Below are 16,989 nucleotides of genomic sequence, written 5' to 3'. Positions count from 1 at the left end.
CTAGTGATATAGCACCTATATATAAGAGACAGTGCTGAGTGTCTGACTCAAACACAGCAACATCGCAGGAGAAGCAGGGACAACATCGATTCACCTCTTTGACTTGATCTGGAAAAGGATGGCTCTTACAACCGGGTAAAAACCAACATAGACCAGCACAGCATTTGATACGGTTGAATATTATTTCTGCTCTAAATTTACAATTTTATAATCTTTCTAAACTTCGGTGTGCACAACTTTTTATAGAAAATAATCAAAGTCCTGTCTCTTATTGACGCCTGTCCCAAGTAAAGGCAGGATCATTTCATAGACTGAAGTTAATAAAAGCCTGGCTATTAATAGAACTTTTACGTTTTGTTTTTTTACTGTTCATTATGCAATGTTTTAGAACCAGTTTTACTAGATACTAGAAATTATTTCGATTTGAAAAAATGAAAACATCAACAAAGCCGTTCTGTTATATATTAAACTTAAGCTTTCTCTTAAAAGCCAAAAGTGTATTACAAGCAGCCAAAGGGTGGAGCAATAAGAACCAAATGCAAGTATTTCTGGAAAATTTTGTCAAAGAAGTTTTTCATCAAGTTTAAAAAGTAAGAAAAGTAATAGCGCACATCTCTTCACCAAGATGTACGATTTTAGAGTGAGAGCTGGCAACAGATATTCTATATCTTATATAATATTAACCTAATTAAACTGCAGGCTGCTCCCCTGGTGCCTGTTAGAGAGGAGACATGTACAAGATTTTACTGGAAATGATTCACATAAGCTTTTTCTCATGGGATGACTGTTTTTTAGATGACTGTTTTAAGGTTATTTTGTCACAAATCATTGTCTGGTATACAGACAAGCTGAATTAAAAGGTACGAATCCAGACTGTGTGATTCATGTCCTCTTGTATTTTATACATCTGTTTTGACCCAAAGGAGAGACGACTACCTGAAGGATTCCAAGAACATGAATGAGGCTTTACAGGCTGCAAAGAGGAGTGAAGACCCCGATACTCAGGTGTGTGTGTGTGTGTGTGTGTGTGTGTGTGTGTGTGTGTGTGTGTGTGTGTGTGTGTGTGTGTCCATCAATCTGGATCAATACACTGATTGGTTTGACAGCGATCAAATCGATCAACATCATCATTTTAAAGATACTTCTATAATTTGTAAATCCCACCACATAGATTACACCTGGACAGAACACCCACATTTATTTAACGCCCATGATTTTTTAAAAATCTGTATACGATCGCCATACAAGATCCTATACAGATAAAAAAAAAAGGTAACCCCTTGCTTTCTACCCTTCACTAAAGTAGTGTGACTGAGCGATAAATTGATTGTATCTATTAATTACTATTTGTGGACTTTGTGTGACAGTAAAAATGTAATCGTTATCCAAAGAATTGAAATACGGTATCATGATGAAACTGGTGATTTACAGCTCTGTGTGTGTGAGTAGTGTGTAGTCTCTATTGTTTATACACACTACACACAATGTCTTTTTCAGACTAACCTAGAAAGTGTCTGTAACAGTTGCACCTGTGTTGTGTGTGCAGGTGGGCGCCTGTATAGTGAACCAGGAGAATAAGATCGTGGGGATCGGTCATAACCAGATGCTAAACGGCTGTGATGATGAAGAAGCTGAAGATAATAAACATCTCTACGGTGAGATCTGATTTATTTTAATATTTGACTGTCTGACATATTGCTTGGAAGCTATGCTAACAGGATCTACGGAGAAAGCTGATAATGGCGAAAAAATATAAATATAGCGGCGAGACGGTTGCTGCCAACAGGCCGGTCTTGTGTCTTGGCTGCTGCGGCTGCTGGCCGCCGGGGGCGTCGCCGGCCACCGCAACACAAGACTGGCCTGTCGGCAGCATTCAAAGTAGCCTACAGCCTAAACAGTATGCATGTTTTTTAATACCTCCTGCAGAGTGATACAACTCAAAGCCATTTTAAGCTTCTTGATCGATGTGCATGCATTCAGAGGTAGAACAACTTCTGACTTCTTCCAATTAGCCTAAAGACACGCTGCACAGCTCCACTGCTCACCTGTTGTTTTGAATGTAGGAGTCTTTTCATTAAAACTGCACTTAAGGTTTATTTACTAAACATTAGATCACCATTTTCTCTCCCTCATTATGTAAAAAACCTGTATTTCTAGATAACAGTGGGTCCATACTTGAGAGGGACTATAAACTGGTCCTAAGCCACTCCTTAACTTTCAGTGTGAGGGTTGATGTCTGTTGAAATGTTGTTTAATCTGTATGAGCTGCTGTTGATACTGAATTTACAAAATTATAAATAAAATGGGATTTTGCGCCGCACTTAGTATGACGTCATCAAATAGATTTACTTCTCTCAGCACCCCCAACTAAAAAAGACTTCCGGTGTCCCTGGTGTTAGCAGACTGCAGTGGATTTCAATCATCTTACTGGTCGATCTGAGAGTTAGGCCAATACTGCAAGCAGCAGGTTTTCTGATCAAATGTTCTGTTTTTGTTTCTGTGCGTACTTTAATGTTCTCTGTCTTCTGTTTTTCTTCCTCTTTCTCCATCAACATCTTGTACGATATAGCCTACGTTTAAATAGTTTTAGTTTCATAATCAATGCCCTCATGCCTTAGTTTCAGCATTTTCATGAAAAGCTTTGGCATGCCGACGTATTCTAGCAGGGATTTCCACAGGCGCCAGCTGTCGGTAGTTAGCTGACTACTTTCTGACTACTTTCTTCCATTGTTGATTCAGTAGTAGTAGTAGTAGTAGTAGTAGTAGTAATTTATTTCGGTCAACATATACAGTTTTCCATTAGGAAATGCATAGAAATGCAAGAATAAAAAAAGAAATACAAAATTTTCAAAGGCATGTGCATTCATGAAAAGACAAGAAGAACATTTTGACGGAAAAGGTTTAGGCTGAAGCTTTAGCTTATTATACCTACAGTTGTTACAAATCTTATTATTTAAGGCACTACTAGTTTAGTTTAAACAAAAAAAACATATCAGAACAAAATTTGCAAACCATCAACCAAAACGCAATTTTTTTTTATAGTTTTCAGCTGAAATTGTTGTCGTGTAAACAGAGCCAAGGTGTTTGATGCTTAAAAATATTCTGTGGGAAGACAGCCCCCCAGACATAATTCTAGCTTTTAATGTTGAACTGTTAATACGCTTTAATGTTGTATTATCAACGGTGGGATAGGGTCTTTCCATTGAAATAGTACCAGTCTCCTGGCTAGGAGAGTAAAAGGTGAGCATGTTGATTTCCCATCTATTAAGAGGGGCTTCTACTGGGGCCACACCAAACAGTGCAATGACTGGAGATGGTTCCACTGTTTTCCCTATCTTAGAGAAAGTCTCAAAGATGGTTTGCCAAAATGTGAGTTTTGGGCATGTCCTAAACATATGTAACAGAGTGGCTGGCGCCCGCTTGCATCGCTCACATGTGGGATCTATGTCTGCATTTATCTTAGAAAGCCTGGCTTTAGACCAATCTAGACCGTGTGCAATTTTGAATTGAATAACAGCATGTCTAAGACATGTAGAAGGGGAGAAAATTGACTATTATTTTGTGCCAAACTGCTTCTGAAATTGGTTCATCCAAGTCTGTTTCTCCTTTATCCCTCAGAAGATCTAAACGCGTCGAATTATGTTTGTTGAGTAATTCAGACAACACATTTTAAAGTCAATTCAAACAGTTTACAGATTATATAACTATTTCTGAGTCTTACTCGCAGTTTGCTTAAACTTTGTTCTCACTTGTTTGAAAGAGAAAGGCTGTAAAATCATTTGAGTCACATATTAAAGTGAGTTTGCAGGTCTTAAGTTTTGTTGACGTATTAGATTTCATTGTAAAACTGTCTCCTAAAGAATCTTTTATCATATTTTTCTTCTTCTTCAGGAGATAATGTTCCCATACTTTGTTCCTGCTTCTCTCCAAAGCTTTAATTTAAGACCTGTAGCTAGAGCTATTCGTGTCCTTGTTTGCAATGATTTACCAGCAAGTTTAAAGTCTTCTTCTTTTGTGTGTCTCTCAGTGTGCCACGCAGAGCTGAACGCCATCATGAACACTAACGGTGCGGATGTGAAAGGATGCAGCATGTACGTGACTCTGTTTCCCTGCAACGAGTGTGCCAAGCTCATCATCCAGAGAGGTGTGTGTTAACATTAAAAACATTTTTTTATTTTTAAAGTACCTGTAAATATGATTGCACCACACAGTAAAACAAAATTTTACAGTCCTGTTTCCTCCCTCTGTCCAGGTATAAAGGAAGTGATTTATCTCTCTGAAAAGTCCAATGAAATGAAGAATTATGAATTAAAATTCAAAGCCTCCAGAAAGATGCTGGAGCTGGCAGGAATTAAGCTCAGGTAAGTCAACTACTCTGCTTTCTTACCTGAAAGAACAACACTCAGATACATGAGTACTATTTTTTTATGTTGTCTTTGTAATGGACCTCTTTTGTTGCACCAAATCTTTTCTAAACTTTCATCACCTGTGCCAACTTGTTAAAGGGATACTTCACCCGTTGAAACGTGAATCTGTATTGACATTAGGTCATATATGTAGTAGAAATGTGAAATACATTTTGAAGGTGGGTGCCTTCTTGACCAAGAAAAGGCAGAAAGTGTCTTTTTGGCTCATGTGGATGAAAGACACCAACTCCCAGAACGCACTCGTCTGTGGCGGTTGCAGCAACTGCCTCGCCACTATATTGCGGTTCGTTGAGATAGCCACGAACATCCAATTTGAGCACCTCAGTAAAATCTTTAACCTCAAGTAAAACATGAATATACCCCTTTTCTGGCCTGTGCTCACTGTAATTGTCTCTTGTGTTGTATCGTAAGTGTATTGTCTCTAAAAAGTTTTTAAAAAGGAGTGCATATCTAAAAACAGCTACTTCTGTCCTTTGCATCATCACTTTAAATGTTCCTGAATTCATTATTGCTGTGTTCACACATGCACCAAACAGGTGAGCTGTATGTGTGAACAACAAACAGCTGAACTATTCACCCTGACTTTACCCAGAGTTTGTCATGCAAGCCTCTTAGCAATGAGCTGATGTTTAAAATGAGCAAGAAATATTCTGGAAAATTCACCGCCAGCGAGCGGGAGCAGGTGATGACATTTACATTACTTGTTTGATCTTTGTCTGCACGTAATGAAGCTGCTTTATACTCTTTTCTGCACTCTTTCTGAGAATATGTTATATTAAACGTCACATTTATGTAAAGTAGCCCTGGATCTAGAACAAAAGGACTTGGGATGCATCTGAGATTAAAGGGGGTGCAGCTACAGTGACCGGCAACAGCAATGTGAAATAGATGTTATGGGTCCTGCATGTGGTCCATGGTGAACACCGGTGCATCCATTCAATTGAGTGTGCAGAAATTTTAAATATGGGTGCAATGCATCTTTTTGCATGTCTTCTCTGTTTTTCCACGTGTGACTTTGTGTGTGTGTGTTGTTTTCTTCTCTCTGTGTGTTCTTGCAGGAAGTTCAAGCCCAAGGCGACTGAGAACAGTTAAGTGTCAAGCCAACCGACCCAAGAGACATAAAGGAAACGGCCCACTTAGGGGAGCTGCTGAACGAGGAGAGGAAGAGGGGAAAGAGGAGGAGACTGAAAGGGACTTTGATGCCTCGTTCCTGCAGGTCTTCAGGTGCAGGTGCCCCCTGCTTTGTCCAAAGAAAAACTCAAGGGCACCTCGACTTTGGTGTCTTTTGATATTTTGATTCAAGATAATTTTACGGTCTGTGGTGGAGGGTCTATATGTCCTGCTTTTTTTCTTTAAAAATCACTTAGGGGTGAAGGAAACAGGGGGGCTGTTGATTTTTAATCTTTGTGGATCAGATCGTCTCATGTCCGTCAGGGGGTCAGCCCTATGTTCCCACAGCCCAATGGTCCCACAGCTCTATGTTCCCACAGCCCAATGGTCCCACAGCTCTATGTTCCCACAGCCCAATGGTCCCACAGCTCTATGTTCCCACATTTCTAAAAAAAAAAAATTTTCACTGAAAATTAGGCCTTATGTTCCCACATTTCTATCCATGAGCCTATGACGCCTCCAGAGGGCTGGAAAGTGACTCCAAGCATCCCAGGAGCACCCCCTCTCTATGCCAACCCGGCTTTCCAGAGGTATTGATGCACTGCAAACTATGGTTTGCGTCCAGTTGCTGCGCTTCTTTCGACTGATCTGACTGGAAGCTAGTCAATGCGAGGCCTCTGTGCTACTTAGTTTAGTTTGTTTATTTAAAAGGACAATGTGCACTTACATTAAATGTTTGCAATAAACAAAGAGATGGGTGCACCAGATTTAGCTAAAAGCTACATTCCATACGTAGTCCATTGCTACTGGATAATGGATTGGGTGTAATTGGCTACCAAATTGGAAGAAAGGGGGATAAAATCTGATACAAATTTATGAAAAATGAAATGTGGGAACATAGGCATGCTCCCGTCTGTCTGCACAGGGGAACACCTGACACCTGCTTTTCTTTCTCCTTCAAACAAGGCACTTTGAAATTAATTTATGGGACCTTTAACGTTAACGCTGGAAGTTTTCAGTAAATCTTTTTATTTTGGAAACGGGTAGATTTTAAGCTTGCTGTAAAGGCACAAAAAGTGACAAAGTTAATTTCCACTGAATGTGATTTTTGTTTTATTGTTTGGTTTTATGCAACTAAAGATGGCCACACACTAGACGATTTCAAATTCTTAACTGATTTTAAAAACACAGACATACAGTTTCTAGGGATTTTTAATATTATAATCCTCAGAACGCGCACACTAGACGACTCTGCCAGAGCGGGGGAGACCACACACCTGCCGTTTGAAGAAACGATTTCAAAGATACAAACAGACACACACACACAGGCTGCTCTCCCCCTCTGGCTCCACTGATCCTGTCTCACACCTGTATCGCCTCCTTTACTACCTCCAATGGCGGCACAGAGGTGGGACCACTTCATCCTCCATTACACCTCCTTAACATTCATAATGAAGGAGAAACATCACAGGGGCGTAAATATCCCACCTTGAACAGTCAGTCTGAACTGGACCGGAGAGCATAAAAACATCGTCAACATTTCAGTACTGAATAGTTGTCAGTGTATTTGTGTAATTTAGACCGTGTGCAGGGTATTAACCCGAAATTCTTGTTCATTAAAAACCCGACATTATCTGATATATGGCCTGAGGATGATTATTTTAGTTGCCATGGTATTGAAACATAATGATATCATTTGATTTTTACTAGACTTGTATGGAAGTTATAAATCTGATATTGTGACAGTCCTTGTTGTAGTCATGCAACTAAAACAATAAAATGAAAAAATGTGTTCATGGAATTTGGTGTCTTGTTTTTTTTCTTTTCGTTTATATTCTTTACTTTAAATATTCCTTATATCTGTGGTTTGTCTTCCGCCTGGTGTTCGATTCTCATTTTTGTAACGTGTTTTGATATCCAATAAATATCTTCAATATCTATCAATAACAACAAAATGACCCCTCACTAAATCACAGCCGGTCTTTTGTATTTCCCTTTCCTTTAAGGTTCTGTTGTATGTAAATTTGTTTTAATTTTTTTTTTTTTTCTGCCAACACCTTCAGTTATTAATTGACAGAATGAACTGCAAGTTAACATCTTTGTTTTCCGATTACCGGTACACAGTGAAAACAAGTTCACCTCAATACCTTCAATGTAGAACTGAAGTCAACACCTGCTCTCACCTTTAAATCTCCTCTGAGAACTTTAGAGTAAAGATATCGACTTTATTGTCTCAATCTTCCTAGAAGAGGTTTTCTAAATAAAAAATCTGAGTCACATTGGTCAAAGTTTTTGTAAGTGAAACATCAAAATATAATTTATTACTCAATTACAATCAATATTTTGTATTAAATAAATCATCACAAAAAATAACGTCAAACTTAAGCACACGCTTTTCTGTTGATTTCATATTAAAATTGTATTTTTATTAAATGTATCTATCTGCTTGTTTTTGGTGTTTTATGATTAATAAACTGGACAATACCTAAACGTGATTCTAACTTCTAAAGAACAAATATTGTTTGAATTAAATTACATTTAGGCCTACAGTTAAAAAAAAAAGAAAAAAAAAAGAAAAAGATCAGTCCTCCAAACAATAAAATTCTTCACTCTTTAAACTGCAGCTTGTTAAAATGTGTTTCTCCTTTCATCATGTAAACAGGATGATTTAGTTCAGGTTGTTTTCTTTCAATGAAAAATCTATTTGATCTGTCTTCCATTTTTGAAAAATGATTGACATACTGAACGGTAACATGTTCAAAATGCTCCAGATGACTGATCCTTGACTTCTTGTTTTAGAGAATGGGATGAAATCCGATAAAAGAGGATGTATTTACAGAAACACATTATGTAATAGCTTGTTGATGTTTTACGGATGTTTAACACTTGCTGCTTGCGGCTTTCTTTGTCACACCCGGGGCTTCTGCACTTTTAGAATAGCCTATATAGGCCTACATTTTTAAAGGTTTATTTAAAGACAGGAAAACGGGTAGAGTCAGAAATTGGGGAGAGAGAAAGAGCGGGTGCTGCAAAGGGGCACGTGGCAAATGAGCCACAGGCCGGGCCCAAACCCGGGCTGACCAGCCGGAGAACCACAGCCTTCACACATGGGGCGTGCGCAACCACCAGACGCCTCAAACAAACGTTTTGAATATATAATGGATAATCATTTGACAATTAGGCCTACCAATTTTATCACATGCTAAAAGTAGGCTATTTGTGGTTTTTGGGGCAGTTTTTGCGTTTAGTGGATAGGACAGCTTAAGAGAGAAAGGACATGTTAGGAGGTGAGAGTGGGGGATGATATGCAGCAGAGGGTCGAGGTCGGATTCTTTACCAAGTTGTTGTTCCGGCTTGAGCACTGAGCAGGTGTTCATGTGCATTTTACAACCCGGCAACTCGTTTTTCCTAGTGATGTGTCGGTCATGAACGATTCGTTCAAAACGAACGAATCATCTGGGTGAACGAACTGAACTGAATCATTTACTAAAAAGAGTCAACTTCAGTTGCTCTCTCCTCTCTTCCGTCTCGTGTCTCAAAGCTCCCGTTCACAGTACGTTCAGTGAACGAACTGAACGAGAGTTCCGACGTGAATCACGCTCCGACGTGAATCACTGAACGAACTGAACGAGAGTTCCGACGTGAATCACTGAACGAACTGAACGGGAGCTCCGACGTGAATCACTGAACGAACTGAACGAGAGCTCCGACGTGAATCACTGAACGAACTGAACGAGAGCGCCGACGTGAATCACTGAACGAACTGAAAGGAAGAGCGGAGCTCTCGTTCAGTTTGTTCACTGAATGAACTGAGAGGGAGAGAGAGACTCAGAGCTCCCGTTCAGAATCAGTACACACAATCACTTTCACCACCCGTTTTTCATATTTTAGGTTTCACTACGCAAATAAAAGATGTACGCAAATAAATATTAGGTTATTAATTATTTTTAATTAGATAAAATGAAAACAATAAAAAATAAAAGTGAGAAACATAAATTACAGTGCAATTAAAACTCAAAAGATAAAAAACAATAGGCTATCAAAAAGAAAATACAAAAAAGTAAATATAGACTAAAACTACAGTGCAAAAACAAATATTAAATAGACAAGGTAGAAACTATTTACAATGGTCTACATTTTAAAAATGTCACAAACAAAATATTAACTTAAATGTGCAATCACAAACAAAATAAACTGTAGTGCAAAACAAAGTCAAGAGACAACAAAAAAAATCACCAGCATGCCAGGTGAGCAATATTGTTGCAAACAATGGGAATATCAGTGAAAATTAAGATTCATTGATTTTCTTCTAATAATCTTCAATTAAGATTACATGTGCAGGTTTGCATTGATGAATACCAGCTGACGGACCTTTGAAGAGCTGAGCCGGCTCCTTCTCTCTGAAACTATCTGCCCCGTTTTACTGAACACTCTCTCAGACGGGACAGATGTGGCCACAATGCAGAGTCTCCTCTTCATGAATTCACAGATTCTGGGATATACCACCCTTCTACTTTGCCACCAAGTGAGGGGGTTTGAGGACCTGGGCACTAGAGGCTCCTCTATAAATCCACGGACCTCTAGCACAGAATCTGCAGTTGGATTGCGACTGCTTGTCACAAGCCCAAAGACCTGCTCATCAAACTCTTTCCAGACTGCACTCTCCTGTGTGGAGCTCCCCTCTTGTGCTTCTGCTCCCTCTTCTTCTCCCTCAGCCTGCTGGTTGGGGAATGTCATCCTTGCTGCAGAATTGCAGAGGCGATGAAACACATTGTCAGCTGCCTCATCCTGCCGAAAGGCCTTCTTCTTGAACCTCGGGTCAAGTGCTGCTGCCTCAGAGAGCAAAACATGGGACTCTATTTTATGGAACCGGTGAGACATTTGGGAACAGATGTTGTCCACCAATTTCCTAACTGGTTCACTGAGGTTTCCAGCAGCTCGTTGGTGGCTTGATGCAATCTTTTGAAGACCTCTTGCCAAAAGGATGACTTTTGAAGCTGTCACATACCTGAGTGAAAGAGAAAGAAGGGTTAGGCCTCTTAGTGATAATAATATGCATGTTGTTATTATTAATACCAGTATAACTATTAGTAGTAATCGTTGTAAAATGATCATATTCATAATCATTAGTTTGAAAAATAGCAATGAAAAGCTCTAGCTAGGAAGTAAGATAAAGCCTTTGAAGCTCCTCTGAAGTCAAGTTCCCGTGGTGATGACCTAGAGTAGCTTGATTGACAGGTTTATGACTTTGTTTTGATGTGACTGTGCAAGTGAAAATTAGGCCTTCAAAATCACAGTATTATCACGACAATGCAATAATATTGAAAAACACGTACCCTTCACCGCTTATTTCAACTGTGACCTCCTCAAAGGGCTTCAGAACATTGCAGGCCTGTTGCATCTCCTCCCACTCTTATGGAGATAGGGTGGCCAGTCTAGGATTTGTTAAGGCCAGTGTTGTGATGACAGCCTCTCTGTTCTGCAGTATTCTCTCCAGCATGTAATATGTTGAGTTCCAGTTGGGCAATCCTGTTTCAGACGCAGTTCTGGCAACCCCAACTGGTTTTGTGTGGCCTTCAGTTTTTCAGAGGCAACTGTGCTCTTGTGCATGTATTCCACAATTGCCTTGACCTTATCTACTGTAGGTTTAATAGCAGCAATGCCACTATGTACAATGAGGTTCAGGGTGTGGGCAAAGCAGAATAGGTGGGGCCAACCTGTGTTCTGGATGGCCTTCACAACATTGGCAGCATTGTCAGAGACACAGGCAACAACTTTATGCACAATGTTCCACTCCCTTGCAACCCTCAAAAGTTGCTCTGCCAGATTGTCAGCTGTGTGCCTGTCGCTCATTTCCAAACAATCTAGCAGGACGGACACATTTTGAAAGTCAGAAATGAAATGACATGTCACAGACATGAAGGAAGTTGTTGTCCTGGATGTCCAGCAGTCTGTGGTGAGACACACTGCTTCAGCTTTATCCACTCTTTCTTGAACTTTTTCATGTGTCCTCCTGTACAGCTCTGGGATAATTGAATTTGACAGTGTTTTGCGGCTTGGCAGAACATAGTTGGGGTTCAGTTCCTTTGTGTATTGCCAAAACCCCTTATCTTCAACAATGGAAAAAGGCTGCAAATCAAGTGCAATCAACCTCATCCATTGCCCTTTGCCTCATGGGGTCGATAGGCCTCGACACAAAGTGAGTGAGGGTGGCTTGTGCACGCCTTGCTCTGGGCCTATCTGTTGCCCCTTGTGTGGATACAGCAGTGCGAGTACTGGCTGGAGCAGTGCTGGTGCTGTCTTCTACTGTAGGAGCAGGCTGAGGCTCTTGTCTTACTTGTTCAAGCTGCACAGTTGGATGTTTTGACTTTAAATGTCTGTGGAGATTTGCTGTTGACCCACCTTTGGTGGAGAGCTTTGCTTTGCAAATCGTGCATGATGCGGCTGCTGGTGGAATAAATTCAAATAGTGTCCAGATAACGCTTCTCCTTCTTGACTCACTCATCTTGTTTATTCACTGTCTTACTCCTTTGATAATGGGGGAAGGGTGTTTGTTCATGAGGGTACATGGTCAGGGTGATCAGGGGAACATACCAAGTAATAGGGGAGGAGGGGAAGGGACCTTAGAGGGGGATGGTAGGGGGAAATTCAGTAGAGTGACCTTAAGTTTACAGTAAAAATGCATTTTTTAAGTGTGTATGTGTGTGGAGGGTCAAGTTAGGTCAACTGAGACATAGTTTTTTGCAGATTTTGACAACTGTCAATGTGTGTGTGTGTGTGTGTGTGTGTGTGTGTGTGTGTGTGTGTGTGCTTGTTCTGTGGGGTCACATCTCCCTAATAATGGTTGAGTCCAGGTGACAGATAGTTTCATAACAAAACAACAAAAACACTTTTTATATTGACAATATTTGTATACAATTTGCATGGCCATGCATTTACATCTACAGTTAAGACATTAAACAAAGCTGCCTAATATATAATCATAGTTTGTTTAAATAAAGCAGCCCTTGCCAACAAAGTAGCCTAAATTAGCCTATATTATTATTTTAAAAATCTGCTTATGTAATTTAAAATATAACTGTTCTGGTACAGGATATATTCGTTGCCATGCATATTTTCTGCATGTAGCCTATATTAAGTTAAATTAATTGTCATTCATGATAATGTTTGCAAACTGAAAGCTTCATAACAACAAGCACATACATTTTCGCGACACCCAGCTTAATTGTTATTAATTAATGATCGTACAAATCATTGACTGACTGGTCAAAGTGATTGTGTGTACTGATTCTGAACGGGAGCTCTGAGTCTCTCTCTCCCTCTCAGTACGTTCAGTGAACGAACTGAACTTGAGCTCCGCCTCCTCTCTCTCCCTCTCAGTCAGACAGTCAGTGAGTGATTTATGTACTGAACGTACTAAACAGAACGGTCGGGGAAAATAAATGTGATTGTTTTAGCAGCTTTCAGTTTGCAAACTGTGGCTTTATCCAACTAAATTCTCAGCTCATTAGTTTATTATTCACCACCAGCTGTTCTCAGTACGATCGCGAGCAGAACTAAACGTTCGGCCGTGTTTCAGTTTATTAAATTCTGATTCACAGACAGCGCTGTAGAGAAGTACTGAACGATTCGGTGAACGAATCATTTGAACGAATCACTTTACTGAACTGATTCTACTGATTCAGTACACTGAAAAGAACTGCTTTTCACATCACTAGTTTTTCCGATGTGTAAAAATAATGGACGGGACAAGCTTCCCGGTGGAGTGAAGCTTTTATTTTTAGAGCTCCCCCTGCTGACTGGCTGCAGTATAGGTCATAAACCCCGCCTCCTCAATGATAACAGACGGGATGTGGGTCAAACTGTGAAGTGAATAAATAAGTCTGGTAAGGTCTCAAAAAAGTATCTAGGGCAAAAACAAAGCCAAATAATTGTAGTCTGGCCTGCATCATTACTAATGTGTACATGTTTACAGTCTGAGTGATAAGTGGGCTATACCGAGAGGAACAGGTTTTACTTTCACCGTGCAGGCTGAAATTCATAGGACTATATATGAGGATAGAATATTTCTCTATGTATCCAGATAAAACTAAAGGTAAGATCTGATTTAATATAACTGTTACTGATTTAAGAGACTAACCGAAACGTGAAAGCAAACATCAACAACCTGCGGTGGTGTAATGTAATATTAACCGAGCATCATGCTGCTTAAACGTGATAAATATTCTGCATTGTCTTCCACACACCAATTCAACAGTCACAAGTTGATCATATTGTAAATGTAATGACGCTCATTGAGAATTTGTACTAAAAATTGACAAAACCTGACAAAAACTGCGGTGATTGTGACGGTGTCTGTATATAGCTGTATGTATAAGCGGCAATAGAGGGTATTTCAGATGACTGACTTGTATAAAAGGTGCACTAATTCTACTTAACACCTTTGAAAGGAAGTTGTTAATGCAGGAGACCAGTGTTACACACAACAGGCTGCTGTTATTGTAGTTAGGAGGAGACACAGGCACAATAAAAGAAGGCATAAAGATCGCGTTTTTCCCCGCACATGTTAATATGTTTTAAATGTCATGCATTTATTTTTTATTTCTCTTCAATAATCGTTACTGAAGAGAAACACCATGATTAAAATTGAGGCTATTGTTGCCTTTTTATTGCCAAACAAAACTGAACATCCACAGCCTCTGCATTCAAAAGAATTTCAACATTGACATTTCTGTCGTCCTATTTCCCTAATTTCGCCAACATTATATTTTAAACCGGGATTTCCTTTTTCTCGGGTTGTGCGTCTCTCCCCCAGCTCGCCCCCTCTGGTGCGCTCCTCTCCACAATGCGCTCGTCTCCTCCCTCTAAAGCCCGCTGCTGCTACTCTGTAGGACGCTAGGATTGGGGTACCTCACCACTGCTTCGATACCTCTTGCCAGGGCGTTTGGTTTATGTCCGATCAGACACAGCGCTGGCCAGCTGTCTGGTGCGCAACAATGGCCCGAGTGTCGCGCCTGATCGCCCGAGCCACAGAGGACGCAGCTCGCACCTCCTGCGCAACAAGTCATTCAAAAGATGGAGGGAAGAAAAGAGAGGCCCTGTTTAATGCCGAGGTTTTTTTTATAATAAATTTATATACATTTTCTTTTTGTGATATTCAGATTTATCTGCTATAACTCGAAAATACTGTAATACTTCAATACATATTTTGCGCTTGCAGTCCTCCTTCTTTCCGTCCAAACTCTCCATGACATAAACCTGTATAACCCGCAAAAGCCTAAGTTAAATACTACCTCCTCCACAAGGTTTGCGGGGTGTAACTTAGCTGTTATTTACTATACTATTCCTTCTCTAAACGGGAGACATGTAAACAAGGGCCGCTTCCATCTATCATCCTGGTTAATGTACGCTCCCTCCGCAATAAAACGGACGAGTTACAGGCCAACATTAACCACATGCATGAGTACAGGACTGCCTCTGTTCTTGCTTTTACTGAGAGGTGGTTGAATAAGAACGATAATGATAACACGCTGCACGTTGATGGCTTCTCCCCCCCCTTAAAGACTTGATCGAGACAGTAAGCTCACTGGGAAACAACATTGGGGCGGCGTGTGTCTTTATGTAAACACACGCTGGTGCTCGACGATCGTCGTGAGGGAGAAACTGTGCACTTCGGACATTGAGCTTCTGGCTGTCTCCAGAGCTCTATGGACAGCAGCACAGTCCCCCAGCTGTGGTAACACTCCACAGTTATCCCATCCCCAAGAAAAGCCCCGCCAAATCACTGAACGACCTCAGGCCTGTGGCCCTCACGTTTCTGGTGATGAAGGCCATGGAGAGGATCATAAAACAACACATCATCAGAGAAACCGACTCCCAGATGGACCCGCTACAATTTACTTATCGTGCAGACAGAGGTGTCGATGATGCAAAAACATTCATAATAAACACTGTTCACAAACACCTGGAGCACCCCAACACCTCAGCCAGACTCCTGTTTGCAGACTTCTCCTCTGCATTCAACACCCTGCAGCCTCACATCCTGGCTGACAAACTTTCAACTTGCTTCCATCTGAACGACCAGCTTATCCTGTGGTTTTTGGACTTTCTGACCAACAGATCACAGAGAGTTCTGGTCAACAACACCTTCTCCAACCTCCAACACACCTCAACTGGCTCCCCTCAGGGCTGCATGCTCTCACCTCTGCTCTTCATCCTCTACACCGATGACTGCAGAACCACACAGCCAAACTGTCACCTGGTGAAGTACGCGGACGACACAGTTCTCCTGTCTCTGCTTCAGTTCTTCAGGAGTTTGTGGAGTGGTGTGACAGCTCCTGCCTCGAACTGAACGTGAGCAAGACCAAAGACATGGTGGTGACCTTCTCCAACAAGCAGAGGGAACTGGCTGCAGCTGCAATCACCACAATCCATAGGAATCCTGTCGAACTAATAGAGGAGTATAAGTACCTGGGTACCATCTTCGACAGCCTGCTGAAATTCTCCTCCAACACTGAGGAGATTCTCAGGAAATGTCAGCAGCACCTTATTAACTTATTGTTTAGTATCTAGTATTTAGCCTACTTGCACATAGCTCTGTATATATATATTTATTTCTCGTTTACTGCACATAGTTCTGTTTACATCTGGTCACTACTGCACATAGTTCTGATGACATCTGTTTACATCTGTTAGTCCGATCACTGTCCACTTATATCTACTCTTTTTATATTTTGTATTTTAAGTTAAGTTTAAGCTTTAAGTTGTATTTAAATTGACACTTTATATTTAGGTTAAAATGTTTCGTACTTGCACTGTTGTTAATTTACTGCTCTGTGTGCCTTTGAATTGCCCCCTGGGGACAAATAAAGTTTTTTGAATTGAATTGAATTGAATTCAATTCAATAAGTGATTGGTAAACCAGAGTTAAAATATGTTTGCTGACATTAAAAGTCCTTAGTTTCCTCATCAGGTGGAGTCTCTGTTGTGATTTTTTGTAGACAGAGTCAGCATGCTGTGAAAAGGAGAGGCAGATATCTGTTCCCAGATATTTAAAAGAAAGAACCTGCTCTACAAGCTGACCCTGGATTGTGAGTGGTTGGAAGAGAGGTGATGGTGATTTTCCTCTGCACCCACAGCTCCTTAGTCTTTGTGATGTTGAGGTCCGGTGAGTCTTCTCCAATTGTCTGGACCAGGTTGTTGACTGCCTGCTGGTATTGAGTCAGGGCAGTGGTGTCAGTCAGTTGCGCAACCAGGACCATGTCATCTGCATACTTAAAAAGTGTCATTCCTTCACTGTTGCAGGAGATGTTGTTTGTGTAGACCGAGAAGAGAATGGGAGATAAAACACAACCCTGGGGAAGACCTGTGTTTAAAACCAATTTACTGGAATTAAAACCATTTAAAAAGACCTGTTGTGGTCTTTCATGTAAAAAACTCTTAATCCATAAAA

At 40.6% G+C, this 16,989-nt stretch overlaps 1 protein-coding gene across 1 annotated transcript; it reads left to right on the top strand.

The window, feature by feature from the left end:
* LOC136179231 (deoxycytidylate deaminase-like) lies at positions 1–7,338 on the top strand. The gene is made up of 6 exons (XM_065954888.1): positions 1–135; positions 924–1,005; positions 1,547–1,655; positions 4,028–4,144; positions 4,253–4,361; positions 5,486–7,338. Exons 1-6 carry the CDS (start codon positions 119–121, stop codon positions 5,517–5,519), a joined length of 468 nt encoding a protein of 155 aa, XP_065810960.1. The 5' UTR covers positions 1–118; the 3' UTR covers positions 5,520–7,338.
* Positions 7,339–16,989: the final 9,651 nt, after the last annotated feature.

This window comes from Labrus bergylta, chromosome 1 (genome assembly GCF_963930695.1).
Source record: "Labrus bergylta chromosome 1, fLabBer1.1, whole genome shotgun sequence".
Taxonomy (NCBI): Eukaryota; Metazoa; Chordata; class Actinopteri; order Labriformes; family Labridae; genus Labrus; species Labrus bergylta.
The sequence above is the reverse complement of the archived record's forward strand: the minus strand, read 5'-3'. Positions and strand labels throughout refer to the sequence as shown.